This window comes from Podarcis raffonei, chromosome 6 (genome assembly GCF_027172205.1).
Source record: "Podarcis raffonei isolate rPodRaf1 chromosome 6, rPodRaf1.pri, whole genome shotgun sequence".
In the NCBI taxonomy this organism is placed as follows: Eukaryota; Metazoa; Chordata; class Lepidosauria; order Squamata; family Lacertidae; genus Podarcis; species Podarcis raffonei.
In genome coordinates, this window is record NC_070607.1 from 52,067,056 (window position 1) to 52,090,170 (window position 23,115).

The following is a 23,115-nucleotide window of genomic DNA, read 5'->3' on the forward strand; positions in this document are numbered from 1 at the left end:
TAAGGTACTTACTTGCTGGAGAGCAGCCAGAGCATCCTCAGGTTGGGTCAAAGGATGGATGCTGATGATTGAGTGCAGTTGTCTTGCAGATACAGGATTTAACAGTCATGGTGAGGGGCATTTTAAAGTCTCCGTCTACTGCTACCTTTGGCATTCTCTACCATACTCTTCAAACTCTGAGTTATTTCCGTGAACTATGCCTGTGGCCCTTGAATTCAACTTTCCCTGCTTCCCAACTGTGGATCCTTCAGCCTCACAGAGTCCTTGAATCAAGATGAATTTGAGTATGCTATTACAGCTGAGTAGATATGGGAGGGGGGATATCCAGGGCTGGCAGACTATCATAGCTCAGTGTGACACAGTACAGTACAGTACTGTATCTGAATAAGTAGAGCACATGGATAAAGTCCCAGTTTCACTCCTTGGCATCTTTAGCTTAAAATACATTAGGCAGCAAGGCTGGGAAACACCTCTGGCTGGGAATCTAGAGTTTTCTTTAACGCGATTTGTATGCTATCTTTGTTTTTTGTTTTTGTTTTACTTGTTGCAAGTCGCTTTTTCACTTTTCACTGTGAAAAGCGATGAATAAATTTATATCAAAATCAAAGTAAGACTGCCTTTGTCAGTCGGATGGATGAGTTTACTTTGCCAGTTCTGGGATGGGTGAGTTTATTGATGTCCCTCAGAATAAGCTTGTTCCTTATAAGCGTTGAGTAAAAATAGCATTTTCCTCGCGCACCACAGTTGCACCTTCCGATCCACCGCTGCTGCTGCTGCTTCTTGTTCTTCGGAGATTTCCTGTGGCTGATACACTACTGTAGAAGGAAGGGCGGGCCTGAGGTCCCTCCACAGACCATGGCAACCATCAGCCAACCAGGGCTCGGTACGAGTGTTTCTGAGACCAATAGCACGACGGCATCGCGAGAAGTTGATTGGCCGGCGAGCCGCAGCGCGTACGGCGTGACGTTCAACGCATGCGCGGGGCGACAGTGGCTTGTGAAACCGGGTGCTGTGCTGACAGGGCCGCAGCCATCCCCGGCCTAGCGTGGGGGCTCGAACTCGGACCTGCAACTTCCGTGCCCCGCGTGCGCTCAGTTCTTTTCCGGTGCAGCCGCCGCCGCCGCCGCCAACATGTTTCTCACTCGCTCGGAGTACGACAGGTGAGTGCGGGTAGGATGTGAGGGAGCGCGGCCTGCGCCTAGTCAGGGGCTGAGTCACTGCGGGGCGGCCTGCCTGCTTCAGCCTTCGGGTGCCGGCTAGAGGCGCCTTCCTTCCCTCCCTCCCTCAGGCGCCCCTCCCCCTGCGAGGGTCTATGGAGGGCGGGGATGCGGGTGGCCTTCGGAAGTCTCTGCTCCCCTCGAGAGACTGAAGCGCCTCGGGCTTGAGAACAGTCGCCTAACCCACCTCCTGCCAGAGAGGAGATCGCGGGAAGCGCCATCATCACGCTCGCTTGAAGGCAAGTCGCCTTGGAAGCGGCGTGGTCTTACATATGCATTCTCAGTGATAGGCAAGCATGAGTTGTGAAGGGGCTTGTGTCCCTTAAGTTGTATGCTGTTTAGAAAAACATAAACAAAGTTAACCTTGTACTTCAATGCTGGCAAAATTCTTGATTGTTCCAATCTATAACTGACAGAACTTGTGTTGTGCAACGGTAGCCTTGTATTATCTGAACTGTTGCAGAGGCAAGGCCTCAGCAAGTTTCCTTAGTCATAGTGATGGAGTCTTAAAGCTTTTGCTTTCAGTTGCACCGATTTGACAAAGGTTATGAATGATTCATCATGCTCAATAAACTGAAACTAAACAACACTTCTGTACTTATAAGACAGTGGGCAAATTAACTTATGCAGAACGTCTCAAATTAATTTGTTGAATCTTAGGTAACATCACACAAACAGCTAGCAAATGAACACTGCTCAGTTCCCTGTGATACTTGGGGATTTACAGTATCAGAATTTTCCTTGGGTGCACACTTTACAAAATAAATTTAGTTTTAGTTCGTACTTATTTCTGACTTCAGACTCTCAAGTGCCAAATTCTGGCTTAAATCTCCCCCCCCCCCCGAAAATTGGTTGCAGCTTGACAAACCTGCAAGATGCAGTTGAAAGGTACTTTAGGTACTTTTGGTTTTCCCCAGGTGAGGTTGGTGGCCTCTCATTTATGCAAGCTAACACAGAACATTTGTGGTTATAGAAATCACAACTCACTTTAAATGATTTATTCTGCCTTTAAAACCCATACTGGCCATTGGTAGATTTTGCTACAGATGCACAAGCATTGTTGTAGATTATTATTTTTTGTTCGAAAACTGGAACGCTCACTTCCGGGTTTCAGTCGTTCAGGAGCTGATTTGTTTGGGAGCCAATGCATTTGGCTTCCAATGTACGACTGTATCTAAACACTTACACACCTGCCCACTCACTGAAACAAGCATATCTAGTTATTGCTTCTTAGAGGATATAGCACCATTTACTTCTGTTTGTAAACTTCCTGACACTTCCAAGAGTCTGACTCATTTTTTCAGGTTGTGATAGTAGAAACACTTAATTTTGAGTTACCATGCATAGGATTATGTTCTGAGTTTACTTTTTTCTTTCAATTTCAGGGGTGTGAACACTTTTTCTCCAGAGGGAAGATTATTCCAGGTGGAATATGCCATTGAAGCTATAAAGGTACAATAAGCATTTGAGTCTCTTCTGTAAATACCACCTCTCAATTTGTTGGTGTAATGTGAACAATGGGTTAAATTATACAGTGCATGGTCTCATGTCTTGAGTAGCATACCCGGCCTGGATGTTTTGAGATAAGAGTGCCAGGTGCACTGGGTTACCATAGCAACACAAGCAAGCTTAAATGTATAACTTGCTGATTCATACCCTTTCCCATTGGTTCAGGAAATATGCCTACATGTAGAGATGGGTATAATAGTTTCTAGCGCATTGCTTTTATTATGGCCTTCTCCATGTCAATGTCTTGTCCTGTTACATGATTTGTTTCTATCACTGTCTGACTCAGAATCAGTGAGAGTCAAGGAAAGAGGCTGTGGGTTTTACACAGCAGTTTTACCTACCATGGTGATAGTGTTAATGGATCTCTCTGTACTCATGTATCTTGACTGCAGAGACCAGAAGAATGGTATACAGTAGATAATAGTGTTTAGCTTTGTCTTATGTCTGGTGACAATAAACACTTCGTTACTTTGAATCAATGTTAGGAACTCAGATATATAAGCTAATCATCAAATGACACCTTAAACCTAGGTTATGGACACCACCATTTCTATACCACTTCATATTTTAAAGAAAAAATCTCAAAGCGGTTTATAACACATTAAAGCATCAAGTAAAACTATCCAGAATAAAACAAATTCAAGCTTCAAGGAAAATATTTCAGATCCTTCTCTAAGAGACATTTTGCTTTCCCCATATTTATTTATTTACCTACTTAATTTTAATAGCTGCCCCATAGCAGAAGTACTCTAGGAAGTGGTTTAGAGTGTTGGACTAGGATTTGGGAAATCAGGGTTCATATCCCCAGTCGGTCATGAAGCCCACTGGGTTACCTTGGGCCAGGCACAGCCTCTTAACCTACCTCACAGGGTTATTGTAGGGATTAACTGCGGGGTGTGTGTAAATCATGTAGTCCTTCGGATATAAATGTAATAAATAAGCTCTTCTGCTTACCTGCTTAAGAAAGCTGGAGAGGCTAGCCAGCTGAAGATGTCAGTTGCCAACCTGGCATCCAGAGATCTCCACATGGTTGCACTTGGACCCGCACCAGTTGCAAAATGTGCCTGGCATCTGGCCAGTTTCTAACACTGCTCTGAACTGTGTGAGAGATGAGTTTTTCCCATAATCAGGGACTCTGGAAGAAGCTGTTCTGCTGAAGACTCTGCTGGGGCTCCCACATACTCTGCTGATAAATCATACTGATTGAAGTGTGGTGAACTACCAACTACTAGATGGGCGGGATATAAATAATAAATTATCATCATCATCATTATGACTTCTACAAGTCATCAACAAAGTGTATGGGTTGAAATGGGGAATCTCAAAGCCATAGCTTCAGAGTGAGGTGTACAATTTGAGCAACTTTATCCAAAGCTTGTGCTGCTTGTTCAGATCACAAAAGTTTAGATGGTACAGACTGCGAGCAGCTGTGCTTGCTTTGGTTTTGTTGTCTAACCTGGTGTTCTTTAATTGTATTAATCTGCATAAATTAGAATTTTTGTAAAATGTTAAACTCATTAAGACTACAATCCTATACATACTTCTCTAGAAGGGAGCAGGTCTCATTTAACTGAGTGGAACTTAATTCCAAGGAGACACTATTAAGCCAAGCAATAAAGTTGATGTCTGTATACCTTAGATGACGACTTCGGTGTACAGTACACTTAAATTAAATGGGTACTTCTTTCTATCATGCTCTGCATGCAACTAAATTTTAAGAAATCAGTAATTATTCTCCCTTCTAAGAACACACACAATCAGACTTACTTAATGTGAGCTTTATATGGTAACTAGCTATTCTGGATCCACTAGTCCTTGCAGTGATGGGCTATACTGGGCCTTGGAACCAGTACAATATATTTGTGCAGGCTTAGTAAAATCAGGACACAACAGTTGTGCATTCATCATTAAGTATCCCACATTTACTCTTAAATATGCTTCCATCATTAAGAAGAGAAGCATTAAAAGCTTATGGTAATGACAATTAGAGGCTTTGAGAGTCCAGCAGGGACTCCCTGTGGCCAGAGCAAGTCTTAGCTTTTGCAATCCACATGTCTTCAAACACTGTTCCCAGTTCATTTCTGCTCACTGCATTATCAATAATCCTTGAGTGCTTCTAACTGTGCTATTTTGCAGTTCAGACAGAGAAAATTTAACTTGTAACATCAGTAGAGAGCTTATCTTAGATAAGCCACTGTTTTCTAACTAAAATGTATTTTTATAAAATATTTGCATTGCTTTGCGTAATTAATTTTTTTTGCAGTAAGCTAAAGACCAGTTCACAACAATGCCCATGTTCTTTCTTTGTGTTAAGACACATTTATTCTCACTTTTTTCATACTTTGATTTCGTAATTTAACCCATGTGCAGCTGTACTTACTCTTTGTGCCTATTATAGAGTTGTTGTAATTGTTCCCTATTTTATTTATTTGTTTTGTATAAATGGAATAAAAAATCTTTATCAAAGGGTAAAAAGCACCTCTAGATGATTTAGGCCCCAAATACCTGAAAGACCGCCTCCTTCCCCACAGATTGTCTTAGGTGTGGTTATCCGTGGAGGGGGCACTCTTGTTTGTTCCACCATTTTCAGAAATTAGAGGGAGGGATCTGGGAGAGGACATTCTTTGCTTCAGTCTCTAAGTTGTGGAATTCCCTCTCCATAGAGGTGCACCAGGCACCTTAACCATTTATTTTCAATTGTGTGCTGAAGAGATACCATTTTACCCTGGCCTTTGACACTTGAGATACAGTGGTACCTCAGGTTAAGAACTTAATTCATTCCAGAGGTCCGTTCTTAACCTGAAACCGTTCTTAACCTGAAACACCACTTTAGCTAATGGGGCCTCCCGCTGCCGCAGCGTGATTTCTGTTCTCATCCTGAAGCAAAGTTCTTAACCCGAGGTACTATTTCTGGGTTAGCAGAGTCTGTAACCTGAAACATCTGTAACCTGAAGCGTCTGTAACCTGAGGTACCACTGTATATGTTTTAGGACCCCCTCTAGTTGTGCTTGTAATTTGTTTTATTTTTAATGCTTCATTTTATATTGTTGTAACCCGCCCTGGAACCTTATGGTGAAGGTACGATAATAAATTGAATAATAATACATATGTAGGTAAAACATGATTATAATTTTTTCTGATATTCTGAATCTGATTATCACCAATTATGTACATTAAGATGTGCATCTCTTAAGTATATAGATCAGATACACTAAATATCAAAGGTGGTTGGTAGTACTAATCTTTTCCTCTTCCTTTCAATTTTTTTAAAAAGCTTGGTTCCACAGCGATTGGAATTCAGACAGCAGAAGGGGTTTGCTTGGCTGTGGAGAAGAGGATCACCTCTCCACTTATGGAACCCAGCAGTATTGAGAAAATTGTAGAAATAGATGCTCATATAGGTAAGGGTCACAAAATCTCACTTATTTCTACAGTAAATCATGTAGTGTGTGATGCAGCATGTACGTGAATAAAACCCTTCCTCTGCAGGTCTCTTAGTGAGAAATTATCCTGTAATGCACACTACAAAGTTATGTGCAGACTTTATTTGGTGGGGAATTAATATTTAATGGTGGCAGTCACTGGTTTTCCAGGCTCCAGGCCAGCAGGACATAGTTGCAGAAGTAGGAAGCAGCAGCTGTAACTTGCTTCTGGTTGACCTCACTAGTGAAAGTGTGTCCCCAAAATTAGAACTTGGAGGGCAGGGAATTGCAATGTAAACGCTTGATCCTGAGCCAGCTTCTGTGCTGGAAGCTCACTGATTGGACCACTAATGTTAGCCTGTCCTCTACTCAAGACAGTTTCATGCATAGGCACGCACACACCACAGTAGAAAACTAGGGTGTATTCTTAAATACATTACATTTTTATACCTTCCTTTCCCTGTGTTTAATATTAATATCATCTCTTCAGTGTGGATTTTTCCCTAGTACACCATTAACTTTTTTACTGTTCACAGACAATTGTTTGTGTTTTTAATCAACTCTGAAGATGTAACACTGGTATTTTCATATTTCTAGTAGCACATGAAGGCAGTGTTAGTAACTGAGGTATGAAAGCTAGGCGCTAAATGTGCCCATAGTTATGGGCACAACTATGGAATGTCTAGGCACACTTTTTAAATAGCGAGAATACAAAGCTGAAATTGGATGAACTAAAGCTAAAATAATATGTTCATTTATTCCTTCCCCTGCCCATCCCCCCTAGCATTCTTAAGAGCAGTGCTTTTTTCTGGGGGTATGCAGGGGTGCACATACCCCTAAACATTTTGTGAATCTTTGTACTTTTCTCCATGTATTGTATTTATTTCCCCTGATTTGAACCATAAAATGGTGATTTTCTTGAGTCAAAATGAGAGTACTCCTAAACATGCTTTTAGAAAAAAGCACTGCTTAAGAGGGTCTCTTCTCTAGTCGTCAGATTTCAAAGCATGAAAAAAAAACATTTTTGATTGAAAATGGGAGTTGACAAAGCGTCTTTATTCAGGACAGACAAAAGAAAGTACTTCTTTACATGGTGTATAGTTAAACTATGGAGTTCATAGGAATTTTAAGTTTTTTGGGAAACTGAAACTTTTTTTACTTCTTGCAAATTGGATCCAAAGCTGACTAAAGTTTGTGTATCTCTTTACAGGTTGTGCAATGAGCGGTTTAATAGCTGATGCAAAGACATTAATTGACAAAGCAAGAGTTGAGACACAGGTAACATTTAAATGTTGATCCGTGTTGCACCTCTCCCCTCCTCCTTTTGTTAATGTCAGTCATTTATTAGCAGAACATGGTGATAGAGTTTAATATAGAGCAACTTGAATCTCTGTCTTTATCTAAGGAATAAACAAAATTGAAGGTTAACTTTCAATTCCTTTATCAATCTTCCTTTATCAATATATTATTTCCTGTTTACCCTGAATATTAAAAGAGTCTTAAGATGTAACAGGGTAACTTGTGTTTTTGGAAGAACCTTATTTAATATGTAGAAAATACATACACTCTGAAACAATCCAGCACTAGTCTTGCCCTCTTTGTTCTAGCCAATGAGCTCCATTATTTTGCTCAGGTGGTGGTATAAATCCTTTCTAGGTAGTTAAGAAAGATTGAGGGGCCTTAATTCCCCTAACTGCATAGAAGTCAACACTCTATGAGTGACTTCTCTGTGGCTGAGATGATGTTTAAATGGTCCAACCAGAGGATGCTGTGGTTGGATCTTTATAATCTCCCAACCTGTATAGGAACTGTTTATGAAAAACAGCTCCCAGTGGCTAGAGAGACATTTAAAAACATCCTAAGTAAGTATGTGTTGCAAATCTTAGAATAATAGAATTTGTAGAGTTGATGTACAGTATCTCACCTTCGTCAGATAGTTGGGCTATATGATACTTAGGTGTTCTAAGAGGAATGGCCAGCTGGTGGCCTATGAATCATGTTAATTCTTTCCCCAATTCCTTGTGACTCCCTAATGGCACCACAATGAAATTGGCATGTGAAACTTTTGTGTAATTCTTCCTGGTAAGCACACTCTCACTTTGTTCTGTTCGGAGATACACATGATTGTTACTTGAGGAACAGTGCTGCCTAGAACAAAAGCCAGTATTTTAGGACTCTAGTGCATAATGAGAGTAGATGCCCCCAGCATCCTGAGGTGTCTTCTCAGGATTGGGGTTAAGGACCATTTTAGGATTTTAGTTTCGGGGGAGGGGGGGACACGCTGAGCCCTTCTTAGCCAAGCTGCTTCCATAGAGTGGGGCCAATGACTAGCTAGCTCTCCAAGCAGAAGAAATTGGCCATTGCTCATTGTAACTGTAAGATCCTTTATTTGATTTGTTGTAACTTTGCTGTGTGTGTGTGTGTGTGTGTGTGTGTGTGTGTGTGTGTGTGTAGGAAAAACTCTCATGAAAAGTTACAGAGTTCAACCTGCTCTTTTGTCTTAGAATCACTGGTTTACATACAATGAAATCATGACTGTAGAGAGTGTGACACAGGCCGTGTCCAACTTAGCATTACAGTTTGGAGAAGAAGATGCTGATCCAGGTGCTATGGTGAGTAGGTTCATGTGCCAGTTATATTCTGCATGCACATCTTTGGCAATTGGCTTACCCAGTTACTCAGCCATTAAAGTCTTGATCCTTCTGTGATTATGTTCCAGTCAAGGCCATTTGGTGTGGCACTACTCTTTGGAGGAGTTGATGAAAAGGGACCACAGCTGTAAGTTGCCCGTTACTTCTTTCACTCTGTTTTCTTTGTATGTTCAAGTGCAGTGTGTCTACCTGTTGTGCAATTGGTAGGAAATGGGGTACCCTTTTGAAAAAAAGGGGGGTATTTGCCACCTTGTGAGATACTGTATCAGTAAATAAGTGGCAATACATTGGATTGATAATGCAAGATGATTCAGAATATTGCAGCAGCATCCTAGCCATATTATGCTAGCATCTGTCATAATCACTAAAGTTTGAATAGCAGTGAAAAGCTATTAGGCAGAATAGAAACGATAAATGGCAATATTATTGATGCAGGGTTGGAGACTATTACCCTGTAAGCTGCTTTAAATATATTTTTTCCGTCGGTGCAAACCAGCTACAATAGTGCAACCTAAATACGTCTGATGCAGTTCAGTAACTCCTTATGGTGCAATTGTGATGGACAGGCAGGATAACATGATGAATTTTGTCACAGTCAAATGTTGGCTCGGGCTACCATATGCCATTGTAGTTATGCCTTATCTATAAGATCGGGGTGCAAGGGAAGTCTACTCCGTTCCTGTTCTCAGAGTTGCCTAAGTGGCACATTGTTACACAGAATGTGACACTTGCATAAATCCCGAATGTTTGAACATGTAAACATTCAGAGTGAATAGGGGAGTATGCAAATAATCCTTTCTAAAGGACTAGCAGAGCTATTGGTAATATAATATCTGTAGTCTGCTATGACATTCCTTAGGTGGGGTTGGGAGAGCATTTGTAACCAGAAACTGTATACTTCAAAGCTGCAAGCTCTTTTTAAAGCAGCAAGCCTTCCTCAGTTTTGTTAGGAGAGAGAGCAGTATGAACAAGGGTTGAGAGTGTGATTAAAACAAAGGATTACGTGCACTAAAAGATAAGGGAGTTGCAATCTAAAATTGCAAAAAAAGTTTATTGAAACATTTTTCTTAATTAAATATATGGAACATGCATTCAAGATCATTTGCATATGCAAAACATTCGCAAATACTGCTAGCATTAACCTGAAATCAGAATAAATCTGCAAAATAATAATTGTCTGATTATCTTTCAGTAGTCATCTCAAGCAGACACCCCAATACCTTCTGTACTGTATTTTACTGTATCAGTCAGTTTGTCTCTTGATAATCTATTAGAATTGCAAGTAATATCTTAAATACATTCTCAGAATGGTTGCACATTTGATTCTGACTAAGACTTTAGTTTTTTGCACTCTTCTCTTCCCTTTCCCACCCATTGCCTCATTCCCCATTGTTAGCATTATTAACATTATCTTTATGCCACTTCTTTGCCATTTTTTTTTTTTAAAAAAAACAACTATTTAAAGACCATGAGTGGTTTAAAGTCCAGTCTGTTCTGTCTAATGTTATAACAGATTGAATTATTGCAGGAATATAAGTACAGTTGTCTGGAGTTTGACGTCACCTCCATGGAATTTTCATCTTCTTTCTCCCATTGAGTTGTATAACGTGAGAGACTCCATAGCCTCTTTGGAAATTTTGGTCCACACAACTGCTGTATCAGTTCTTGTTCTGCCACTTCATGTTCTGTCCATCATTTAATTTAACTTATTCGGGAACATACATAGAGATCCTTCAGGCAATTCCTTAAGCAGGCAATGACCTTTTAACATCTAATGAATCAAACTCCAGTCCTGTGATTTAGTTTGTGGTTTATTAGTTAAGTAAATAGTTGGTCTTTGTAACTCCTTAAAGAATAACATGGCCCTGAACCAGAATATGCCATTTGATGTGTGCATTTATTTATTTATTTATATGCGCATATGCATATGCGTGCGCATGCTCTTTTGGAGGGTTCCGTGACCAGGAAAGGCCAGTTTCTGTGCAGAACACCACACAATGCTCTATAGATCAAAATAATCCAACTTTCAAGATTTTAACACTTTGGCTGCCATGCACACCCATGACTGGTTTGCATGTAACTCTAAACTATGTGCTTCTGTGAGTCTGAGCAAAACCTTGGGCTTGAGGATTCCTCTCTCCTCCTCCTGTATGGCCAAGAGGAGAAAAAATGTAGAATTAAATTTCACTTTTCCTAATAGCTTTTTATGTTTAAATTAGGAAGCTTATATTAAAATTAATCCTGTAGTTTATTAAGCAAGCCTGCTTCATAAACCATGGTTTGACTATGGTTTATGTTGCAGTTGACTAGTTTTTTTCCAAGCCACAATTCCTACTTCATGCATAACAAGCCAGAAATTAAATCCTTTTTTCACCCCTCCTCCTTGGCCATGTGGGAGGAAAGAGTGCTTAAGCCTCTAGGTGCTGCTCAAGCTCAGAAGCTTGTGCATGTAGTACTGAATCACAATAGGTCAAGTTTATAGACACCTCTTAATCCTCAAAGTATCATGCTTTACTGTGTCTCTTCTAGAAAAGTTCCTTGTCCCATTAATTTTCTACTCATCCCCCATGGCCTCTTCTTGTGTAGGTTTCACATGGACCCTTCTGGGACGTTTGTACAGTGTGATGCAAGAGCAATTGGATCAGCTTCAGAAGGTGCACAAAGCTCTCTGCAAGAAGTTTACCACAAGGTAATAGGATGAGATCTGAAAAAAGCATATCTTGATTTTTTTGTCCCATAAAACACTCTTTACTGCAGTTCCCTGGTGGAAGAACAGAGGTAAAAGAGACAAGAATGACAGTTCTGCAATTGACACATGGTCCCTAATCTTTCTGTTATGAAGGTGTAGTAAAGCAGCTGGTGCCTCCTGATGTAAATGGAACGCTACATTTCTCAGTTATAAAGTTATTCTTATAATAGTAAGTTGTGGGCAAATATGGACAAAGATTTCTATTAATACTTCTCTAACAAAGGATTAATAGCTAATTCCATACCAGCTCTTCATTCTAAACCACTCTGTAGAGCAGTTATTCTATCCAGGCATTCATATACAATGTCATACCAAAAAGAACAGGAAAATTCTTGTGTGCCATTACAAACCTCTTTTAGCTTTTGCTAAAACAAGCAGATTGTTTGCTATATGGAGACAATCTTGGTATAGGGATTTAAAGTAGTCCTGTGTGCACCAGTGCTTAACTTTCATGACTTCTCTTTACAGTCAATGACACTGAAAGAAGCAATCAAGTCATCCCTTGTCATTTTAAAACAAGTTATGGAGGAGAAACTGAATGCAACTAACATTGAGGTATGTATTTTGCTCTTTTGATAAACGCAAGCATTTTCCACCTGTATCTACAGTATGGGAACAACAAGGCATTATATCCCTTAGCTAATAGCTGCTTCTTCATAGGGGATTCATGTCTTTGCATATGAACATAAGAAGAGCCTGCTGGATCAGGCCAATGGCTTGTCTAGTCTAGCATCCTGTTCTCACAGTACCCAAACAGATGCCTTTGAGATGCATCTTTAAAGATCTCATACTTATAACTGCAGCTTTGATAGTTCTGACACTCTTTAGCCTTGAAGTGAGAGTTCTTGCATCCTCTTGCCCAAATAATAGCAGCCCTAACTCCTTATCATCTTGGTGCCTTTTGAGAGGCTCTTTAACATTGGTCACTACCTTGGTGCTTCTCTCAATTTCTAGAACTGAATTTTATAGAAGCTAGAGACCATTCCTGTGGGAATGAATGCCCTGATTAAACTATTGTGGGATTCTGAAAATTCATTTCTTGGCAGGTTTTTTGAAAGTGAAAACAGAACTCAGAGTGTTGTTGTTGTTATATATTTTAATATCCTGCTTTTTCCCTTGAAGGGACCCAAGGCAGCTAGTTAAAATCTTCTGTGGTGAGGACTTCTAGAAAATGTTTTATACTATCTAGGGAACATGCCTGTTTGCCATCATGCACCTTCTTTAAGAAGGAAGTTTCCTTTGATCAGCAGTGCTTTCTTGGCACTCAAGTTTTAGATGGAATGAAAATTGTGTGACTTCCAAGGACTTTTTGTAATAGGATCTGGAGCAGTGTTGAATCTCTAGTGTGAGTTTTCAATACAAGTTCAGGGAGCAAGTTCTGTGTGCACTGAGAGAAAATCTTTGGGCTCAGAAGCAATGTACATTATTATGAGTTGCAAGATTCAGGAAAGCCTCTGTGCATAGAGATCTATGTGTGAGGGCTTCCCTTTTAGATGCTCATGCTAAGGTGTGGATGGTGGAAGCAGGGCTGTGGTGGGGAGGGGAGAAGCTATTCAACAACAGGGGGCGGGCTCAAAGGTACAATACCTTTTTACACACTTTGCCCCTTTATGTGAGTAATGGCGTGATGTGGGTCCTAAGTTTCTAGTATCATATGGGGGGGGAGTTGTTTAGCTACACTTTGCACTTCTCTTTAAATCTCTGGTGCCCTCCTTTCATAGTCTGCCCCTGCAATTAAAAAGCACGAAATGCTTTAAAGAATGTGCTTCTGATTACATCTAACATGGAGTGGAGGCGGGGAGACCTCTGTATTTTTAAATGTAGCTCTGTGGACTAGAAGGAGAATAGCTCAGTGGTAGAGCACCTGCTTTGTATGCAGAAAATCCCCAGCTTGATCCTGAAATTGCCAGGTAGGGCTGGAAATGTTTCCTAGCTGAAACCCTGGAGGACTGCTGCCAGTCAGCAGAGACGATACTGAGTTAGATGGACCAATGTTCTGACTCGGTAATAAGGCAGCTTTTTACATTCACATCCTAACCTGCCTTCACTGAAGAAGAGAAATAGAGTTGAGTGTCATCTTACTGTAAACTCTGGACATCACCCAGCAGTTTTCTTTAAAAAATTAAATGCTCGTGAACAGAATTGGGCCCTGAAGGACCCTATATCATGATTAAGAGGCTATCACTACCATATTCTGGAATATTCTGACCAACTAGGAGCAAAACCACCACAAAATCATTCTTTCAACTCACAGCTTGTTCAAGTGACTGAGAAGGATATCACAGTTGATAGTGTTGAAAGCAGCTGATTGTCTAGGAGTTTCAGCAGGGTCACACTCGCAGTCTCTGTTTTTCAGCATAGGTCATGTACCAGAGTGATCAAGGCAGTTTCTGTTCCAAAGCTGGGCTTCAAGCCAATTAATAATATTGGATAACAACAACAGATTGGTTTCATCCAGATGTATTTGGAGTTCCACCACTATCACCTGCCCTCAAGAAGGGTTGTTAGAGGGTTATTTCTGTAGTATGTAAACAACGTACTGTACTGTACAGAAGTAAAGAAAGTCACACCTTTTACAGTCATACAATTTTATAATTCATTCTAAAAATGAGCCTAACATGTTTTTTCATAGAGTTACTGAGATAATGTGCTTCAAAGTGCTTCGCATACAGTATTCATATTAGGCGGTGGTGGCATTATTCAATGTATCTTCATTGGCTGTCTTTGCCATCCAGCCTACCAGTATTTTGCCACTTTGGGTTGTATCTAACACTGTTGGTCTGATTCTGCAACAGACTTAAGCTTGTGCAATGGGACTTCCTCCTCCTCTTCTTTCCTGTAGCTCCCTGTGCACCACCAATATGCTGCAGAGGGTTGGGGGACCCTCTGGAGCAGATTTGAGGGACATGAAGTAGAGGTCCCATTCAGAACACAACTCCATGCAGACAGCATTGAATACAAACCTTTTGACAACATGGAAAACCATACTAAGAGCCTATCTGATTTGTATGCGTGTATATATATATTTAAAAAGAGCCAAGCTCCTTGAGCCATCTCTTGACTATGCTTCAGTTCATACATTTTGAAGGGTCTGCACCACCAAAAGAGTTCAAACAGTGATCTGTCTGCTGTGTCTTGTGCTATGTCTTCTTAATGTACATAAGCATATGTAACCTTTTCCCCCTGTCCTTGCAGCTTGCAACAGTGCAGCCTGGGAAGAAGTTCCACATGTACACAAAAGAAGAACTTGAAGATGTCATCAAAGATATTTGATGAGGGAGAGAACCTCTCCAAATGCCTCATTCCCTGATCACAGCAAACTGATTCTTCAGTTTTTTTCCAGTGCCCGTAACTTTATTTCAGCAGCAAGTATGCCTGCTCTTAAACAAAGGCTCAAAATATTTTTTACAGTTTCTGTACATATAAAAGATCTTCAGTAAGAGGAAACTAGAATAAATCATTTTGTTACTCTTATGTCAATTCTTCTATAATAAAAGTTCTGGGGTTGGAGGAATGGTTCAACTTGGTGCTGGACCAAACTGGAAACGTTGCAACAACAAGAGAGTGGAAGTACAATATCCCAATGAAAATTCAGGGCTTCCTTCTCTGGTGCCTGTTACTACAGTAGTATTTCAGAATGCGACTCTTAACTTCAGTTGACCGCTTATTCAGTTCATTAAAAACAACAACACTAAATCACCTCCCATCCTGACAACAGTGACAAACATCACTGATACAGTATGCTGTGGGGAAACATTTTAGACCCCCAAATCCCTTTTTCATATTGCAAGATTGCACCTGAGTAAGTAGCACAGTTAAAATACTAACTTTCTGGGCATTTATACCGTTCACTACAGTTAAGATTACAGTGGTGCCTCGCAAGACGAAAAACGCGCAAGACGAAAGGGTTTTTCGCTTTTTGCGTTGCTTCGCAGGACGATTTTCCCTATTGGCTTGCTTCGCTTTTTTCTTAAAGCCGCTTGAAGAGGCGCAGTTGCGACGGACCGTGCTTCGCAAGACGAAAAACATCGTAAGACGAAAAGATTCGCGGAACGAATTAATTTCGTTTTGCGAGGCACCACTGTACTGTATAGTACTTCACTTACGTGGGGCAATTTTCTGTTACCTTTCTAATCTAACATTACTGTGCTGAACTGTCTTCCTTTTCTGGAAGCATTCATAATCAAACTCCCGGACATGTAGCCTTCAAAATCCACTTCTGGAGCTCCATTTCTAGACATTCAAATGGCATAGCTCCCTCGTGTGGGAACACATGTTCTTAATGAGTCAACAGAATTTAGCCGCTAGTGAATTGATCTAGTCTTGGCACCTTGTATCTTCCTATGGGAGAGGATATGCTTCTATCCTAGATAAGAACTGAATTGTCAGACAAATAGGCCTGCTGATTTCATTTTTTAAAGTTTTCGTTTAATAAGCTATCTGGTCTGACTTGCTTTTAGATATTTGATACTGTGGCCAACTGGCTTTATTTTCACTTTAGAACAGGAGTGCGTGGTAACTTTGTGCCATGCCCTTGTTCATTTCTTTTTGTTCTAATGCATATCAGCAAGGCTAGAGTAATCTAAGCTGCTGTGAAAACAAACAATGCAATATCAAACAGGTTGGGTAAAATGGGAGATTGTAGGATTACTCATTCATGAAAGTTAAGAATTGTCTGTCTCATTTAACAGCTTGGCAGACAATATTTCCCTAACAGTCATTGGTACTTACAAAAATATTTTGCCAGTAATGAGAGCTGTAATTGCATCCTGAACACAGTATTGCAAAGATTAACACAGAAATGATTGTGTGTGCCCTTAGTGGCTATACTTTGGCTGAGCAGAAGTTAATGGTCTTAATGAGCAATAAGCAGAAAAAGGACAGGCCTATGCTGGGCTAGGTAATGACCTGCATAGCAGGTGGCTAGTCTGTTTGTGCCTTCTGCTTATCTATAAGAATGGATACATCACAGGATAAGCTTGAATGGGTGCATTTTAAAGCCTGTTTGGAATATAGAACTGTTGTTTTTCATCTAGCGTTTGCTCTGTGCAAAAAGGAAAACCTTCCCTGGCACTAAAGACAAAGGCTTTTTATATTCTGCTTTAGGCGCTGTTGCTGGTACCAGAGACCATGTGATTATACCATGATTTCTCTCAAACCAAAAAGCAAGACTTTGTTCTCATCGGTCTTTCTATGACCGGAAGTGATTCAATTTTTGCCTACTACAGTCAGATCTTGAAAAGTGTATCTCCTTAGCCCGTGAGAGGCTCTGAAAGTAAATAATCTGTAATGTAGCCTGCCTGCACATTTCAAATGCAAACTAACATGGGCAAATAAGGTATGAGGAGGCTCACTAATTTTTGAAACAATTATTTTGTCCTTGGTCCATGGTCAAATACTGGACTCTTTAACTGATCTAAATCACATTTTTAATGTGTACAAGATGCTGAACTTTTCCATGGTGCTTTCTTTCCTCATTTTCCTGGGTCAGCTATTGGTTGCCTACAGGATAACATGTACTACTTCCATATCTGCAGGATCTGTTTCACTATATGCTCCAATACACATGGAACATTCTATTTTCTTGAGGGTTTATTGTACCTGCTTTCTATTTTGACAATCTTTAGATACATCATATTAGGTGTCCATAGTTGATGCTGACCAAACCAAAACACCTGTGCCAAATTGTGTTTTCTATAGTGTATAGTTTAATTTGGTTGCTTGTACAGATGTATTTATTCTGTAGCCATAGGTTAAAGCAAATACATCTATTCGATTAGCAACATTATTGGATCATCAGCTGGTTTTTGCATCAGCTGTTGTCAAGAGGTACCAAAATACTTTGGATGTATTGAATATTGTGTGTGTGTGTGTGTATGGCAACTTCCAATTTTTCTCCCCTTGTGCCTCCACCATATGTATTACAAGGTAACGTTGCCAAAATTGCACATCTATAACCTTTATGACCTTAGATGCTAAGGATCCATGTTTCAAAGTGACTATCCTACAAAATATAAAGTATGAAAAGTGGCCATTCTAAATAGTGATCTGTGGATACATCCAGTCAACCCCAACTTGGTCCATTAAACTCTGTGGCTCACAATATATAGTAACTGGGATGCTCCATGTCTGGGTGCAACCAAGCAGTCTCTGAACTGTAATTTCATGCATTGTCGTCTTAGAAGGTTGACAGATATTTTAATACATTTTAATATACAGATAATTGTAATCTTTGTTCTTCATTCTTTTTCAGTCTTGTTTTTCTGGTGATACTGTTACAGGAACATTTTAAAATCCTCATTTTAAAAAAGCCATTTCCTGATTTCCTAACAGATTATTATTATTATTACTGGATTATTATTATTACTGCTGCTGCTGCTACATAGGTGGTATCTAGCTAAACAGTTCTGCTAGAGCAAGCACTTTTGGCTTCCTTCTCCCTCCATGGCCCCTAAATCTGTTCTAGGAGGTTGGCGGGGGTGACCCACAACAGAAGTGCTAGTGGAACTGTTTAGTAGGATATTGCCCTATGTAATTAATATTTCCTTTGCAACTCAAGGTTCTCCAAGGTGACTTTACTTAATGCAATAGAGTACAGTGGCATTCCAACTGTAGTTTCCCCTAACTTTTCCTTTCCCCCCCAAGACTACCTCCAGTGAGCTGTTGAGTAAAGGCAGTTTGTTCCTGGTTGTGTGCTTCTTTCTCCATCCACCTCCCCACCCTTAAGACTCCAGATGCAGCAGCTGTACTTACCTGGTACATTATATAATTGTGTATTTCTTTTCTGGGGCAAGTGATCAAAATCCTCAGAATATTACCATCCTATAGCGTGGCCACTTGCAACCCTGTTGGTTGGAAATTTGGTGGCAAAGTTCTGAATTGTCCAAATTATTTCTCTCTAGCGTTGACATTCAGAATATACAACTGTTTTCTTTGGTTAATTTCCACTCTTTTTGTCCATAATGCTTTGTAATACTTTATGTGAAATAACTATACACTATTTCAGCAACTTGTGGTTCTTGCATGTAGGTTTCAACTCTTCCCCCTCTCCCATGAATTCATGTTGCAATGCTTCTGTTATGTGATGGTTTCCTGTTCATACTCCAAAGCTTTTACTTTCTAGCTATATTATGACACTTGTTAACCCATTGCTTGCTAGGAGGGCTGCAGTGTTCCTGGGTCTTCAGTTGTGTAGAAGAAAGGAGGGTCAAAGTAGAGTCTGTAGATTCTTCATCTGGCTATCCAACTACTTAGCAGCACTCTACTTCCATTCCTGCAAACAAGAGTAGACCTAGAAGATGAAGGTTCAATGAAGGCATCTCATGGAGTCTGTGCCTTGGTTTCCTCTGTGACTTGGATTAAGCATACCTTACTGTCCAGCCCATTAAAAATAGTATTCGGGAATGCAAGGATTTATCATTTCTGATAACTATCATTAAGTGCTCAGTTTCTAACATCTTCGTTTGTATGTAACCTTAAAACTTCATTTTGCCTTTAGTTTGAATTATATATGGTGATACATGATCCAGCCAAAATAAGCTCTGTTCAGTTTGAAGGAAGATTTAATTAAGTACGTACTTTTCCATTGTTATTAATGGAGGTGGAATGTACTTAACTGTGTTTAACTGAGTGAGGTGTGTTGGCAGTTTACCAATACCATTGTCCTAAAGATCAGGCTTTAATTATGTGGAGTCACTACTTACGCTACATTTTGAACTTGGTTGCAGAAAATACATATATACTGCATCATCTGTGAAGGGCATCTGTGTCATGAACCATTGCTTTTCTTTAAAGTACTCATAACTAGGTGTCTGCCTGCCCTGATACTTTTGTGATGGCTATTTTGATGTATCTGCATTTTTGTTAGTAGGACACATTATACCTTCCTCTTCATAAGAAAAAAGCCTTCAGTACTGTGAGAGCAGTATAAGGAACATCATGTGCCTGTTTGTGTTGCTCGTTAGCAAAATGCCATAATTGCCGGCTCTGTGGCAATGAGGAGTGAAGAGAGAATAAATATTTAATGTATCCTTTGCTCTGTTCCAATACTAGGGCTTCACACATTTAGTCAAGCCATTTCTATCATTGAAAAAAGGAAAGTGAGGGAGAAAGGGTGTTCAAGGGTGTTCTGTGTGTGCTTTTTTGACTCTGGGATTATGCTTTAACCATACTGCTGAGACAATGAAGTAAAACAAGCATCATGGAGGAATAAAGAACTTGGATCCTGGATGCACCAAGATAGAATATACTAACTCTCAGAGCAGCAACCCATGTTAACCTACTGTGGAAAAAAATATACTCTAAAATGCTTGGGGCACTCTAAAAACTCTAAAGACACACTCTAAAAGCACAATCTATCCACTTCAGTCAATGGGATTTACTCCTCAGTAAATGGGTGTAGGTTTTAAGCCCATGTCTTGCAGTACTGTACATTTTAGGCATATTGGGAAGGATCTAAATACCATTTCTCTTGGTATGCTTTTGTTTTTCTTTGGAATATCCTTTAACACTCAAAAGGGTGGAAGAGAAAGTCATTCAAAAATGACAAAATCTAAGTGACAGACCTGACCTTTTCTTTTTTCTGTAATTTGACCCTTGCTTTTTTGCTTGCTGTTTTCACTTGAGTCTTCAACAGAAACCAAACGAGGACCCTGTGCTCGTTCAAAGCACATCTGAAAGAGAATGGCCATAAAAATTGCCTGACTCAGAGATCCAAACTGATAAGGCAGTAGGACTTTGTGCATATCTTTTAGGAAGGCCAGCAGGTGTCCAGAAGGCGAGGTGATTTAACTGCAGAAGAGGATTTCAAATCCAGAATGGCTCACAGCCTTGCCTCCCCCAATGAATCCTTCCCCAAAGGACTAGTTGCTTGCCCATATAAGTGAGCAAATGTAACAAATATCAGTATGTGAAAATTAGAAAAAAAAGTCTCCCTATCTTGGTCTCAATCTCCATCCCAAACGCTCCGAGCCACTCCAAGAATCCCTAGGACGAAAGCAGCATCGAATTTCCGCCAATTAAAAAAAAAGTCTAAGTGCCACCCTCTTCTAACCAATCGGAGCACAGCAGCGAGGAGGCTAAGATTACTCCTAGGAGCTGTAAGGGGAAACGCTGGTAGGCAGCTAGCCAATGGGCAAGGTGCTCTCCAAAGTGGGGTGATGCTGCCCAGCTAGAGAATTAGGAGGAGGAGGCTGGTGTTAGGAGGTAGCCAATGGCCACAGGGGGGTGGGGGCAGGGTTGGCTGCTGCGCCGCAATTGGCAGCCCTGTAAACCACTTAGAAAATAGAGGCTGGGGTCGCTGCGCGAATGGCAGAGGAGCTGTCAGAAGAGGCTGTCTGCTGTCTGAAAGGGAGATAAGAGTGCCACCTCCCGCAGCCAATGGCTTCGGCATACCTGAGCGGCGCAGCCCAATCAAGGCTTTGGTGGGCGGGGCGGCGGGGGTGAGCCGCCTCCGTGCTCTGAGGAGAGACTTCTGTGGTGGAGGTTGTTGTCGGCGGCGGCAGAGATGGAGCCGTCGGGCTGGATGCGCGCCGGGATCCTCCTGCTGTTGGCGGCCCCGCTCTACGTCCGCGAGCTCCGCTTCGGAGCGGGAGCGCCGCCGCGGGTCCGGCGGGCCGAATCCGAGGGAGCGTGTGGCCCGCGAGACGGCGGCTTTGATTTGGAGGTGCTGGGCAACAGCACCCACCAGGTGAGGAGAGAGGGAGCGGCGAAGGAGGCGAAGGCGGACGCGGGGGGGTCGCTCTGGCCGGTGAGGGGGGAGGCAGGTGAGGGACGCGGGATAGAGCTTGACGCAGGTGCGGGGAGGGAGACGCACCTGAGGCAGCGTCAGCCTTGGCCTCGCCTCGGCGCCCCAGAACTCTCACAGTCGGCGCCTCTGAACATGTGCAGAGTGCGTTTCGCTGACAGCCACGTAAGATACGGCAGCAGCAGGCAGCAGTTTTTCAGGGTGGGGCTGGGCTCCCAGGCCGGTTAACAACGTTGCCCAAAAGGAGGGTTGAGCCCAGCCACCTCTCTCTGAGGAAGCAGGCAGCATTAAGAAGCTGGAGGGTGCCTGTTTGTGTTGGAGTGGTGTGATGCAGCTCATATGTGGAGAGGAGGAGAGAGAGAGCCACACCTGTAGAAGTGAGAGTGCAGAATGGCCAGGTAGTTGTGTAAGGACGAGAGGGACTGGTGCATAGGTATAGTGAAGCAGGACAGATGGAGAAAGGATGCAAAAGGAATGGGTGGACTCTCCACTTTCCCCAAATCAAGTGAGCACCCTCAGGACTGCTTTGAGGCTCTAAAATGTGGCAGAAGCTGATCAATGGCCTCCTCTGCCTCATATGGTTTGGTCCTGAGAGCATTTCCCCCCACATTTGTGGGACCTTCATAGCTGAGAATCATTGACATTCACAGACTAAAGGCTAGTTTACAACACTGCACACAGCCACTGTGTTTTGTGTTAAATGCTGTGTTCAGTATACGGGGCTGACATTCATGTGACCAGCTGCAGTTGCATGGCAGGAAGTTTCTAGAGTTTGACACCAACCCATTTTCCCAAAGCTCACTGCTATACATGTGAACAAGCCCTAAATTGGTGTGTTTAGATGGTGGAACTTTTTCTGAAGGGGTTCAACTTCAGTTGGCTCTGCAGCAAATATTCATTGGCCGCCCTGCAAAAATCTGCCTCTTGTTAGTTTTGTAGTCTGCTGCACAAGGATTCCCTTCAGAATGAACAAGTTCTGCTTGATAGTCTGCATTTAGTGACTACATAAACCAGGGCATACTGGTGCATAAACAGTTCACCTGAATCTACCACGTATGGACTTGGCACACAATTTAACTAGTATTTGCTGTGCTAACTTAAAAGCTGCTGAAAGTGGATTTAGGGTTGACATGGCAAAATCCCTTTGAATTGTTAGTTGAGCTTATGCTGAAACACTCATACAACTGCTTCACTGAGTGATGAGTATTACATAACTCTTGTTGTAGCAATTGGCTTGTGAATTGCCCCTGACTAGGAGGAAGAATGATGTAGGAGATGGATGTTAACCAAATAATATGGCTTTGTTGCCTGACTCCTAAGTATGAGTAATATGGCTGGGGTTGTTCCCTGTTATATCAACCTGCCCAAATTGGACTCTGTAATATCTGGATGGAACAGAAATGTGTGCTCCCTTGTCATGTGTCTCAAAAAGGGAGTATTACTGTACTTTACTAATCCCTACCAGCCAGCTGCTCTCAGAGAAAGTTTATTGATGGTATGAGTGGCAATTAACTCAAACCAATTTCATCATTTTTAGCCAATCATTTCTTACTACAACAACCTTAGAATCTTCAAGTTAACTTTACAGCCTTTTTGTTAAGAAGGAAAGAAGTTACTGGTTATTCCTCCCCCTTGATCTCATTACTTTCTTAACTATGCATCACCATTTATTTTCCTTGGCTGACTACGCATTTCTTAAAACTGAATTCTGAAAAAAACAAGTTTCTGCTTCCTTTCTCTTTTTCCTGCTTTACATTTTCTTCTGCTTGGTAGGTCTACTATTTCTTATATCCCTCAAGCTTGTAATTTTGGTGTTGCATTG

At 41.3% G+C, this 23,115-nt stretch overlaps 2 protein-coding genes across 3 annotated transcripts in view; both read left to right on the forward strand.

Annotated features, from left to right (window-relative positions):
* The first annotated feature begins 973 nt into the window (after positions 1-973).
* PSMA5 (proteasome 20S subunit alpha 5) lies at positions 974-15,022 on the forward strand. Its single transcript, XM_053392853.1, has 9 exons — positions 974-1,160; positions 2,603-2,669; positions 6,001-6,127; positions 7,359-7,426; positions 8,653-8,760; positions 8,868-8,926; positions 11,386-11,488; positions 12,017-12,103; positions 14,744-15,022. The coding sequence occupies exons 1-9, from the start codon at positions 1,132-1,134 to the stop codon at positions 14,819-14,821; spliced, it is 726 nt and encodes a 241-aa protein (XP_053248828.1). The 5' UTR covers positions 974-1,131; the 3' UTR covers positions 14,822-15,022.
* Positions 15,023-20,933: 5,911 nt separating this feature from the next.
* SORT1 (sortilin 1) overlaps positions 20,934-23,115 on the forward strand; it is a 48,883-nt gene continuing 46,701 nt past the window's right edge. For both annotated transcript variants that reach the window (XM_053392855.1, XM_053392856.1), the window contains exon 1: positions 20,934-21,236. In XM_053392855.1, the coding sequence (XP_053248830.1) occupies positions 21,054-21,236 (183 nt within the window). In that variant the 5' untranslated portion in view covers positions 20,934-21,053. The remainder of the gene's footprint in view (positions 21,237-23,115) is intronic.

What these genes read in the sequence shown, in the direction of transcription:
- PSMA5 (XM_053392853.1), top strand. Translation starts at nt 1,132, where the DNA reads ATGTTTCTCACTCGCTCGGAGTACGACAG. An exon ending in AAGCAAGAGTTGAGACACAG is followed by an intron (nt 7,427 to 8,652) that starts GTAACATTTAAA and finishes CTTTTGTCTTAG; the next exon opens with AATCACTGGTTTACATACAA. An exon ending in ATGCTGATCCAGGTGCTATG is followed by an intron (nt 8,761 to 8,867) that starts GTGAGTAGGTTC and finishes ATTATGTTCCAG; the next exon opens with TCAAGGCCATTTGGTGTGGC.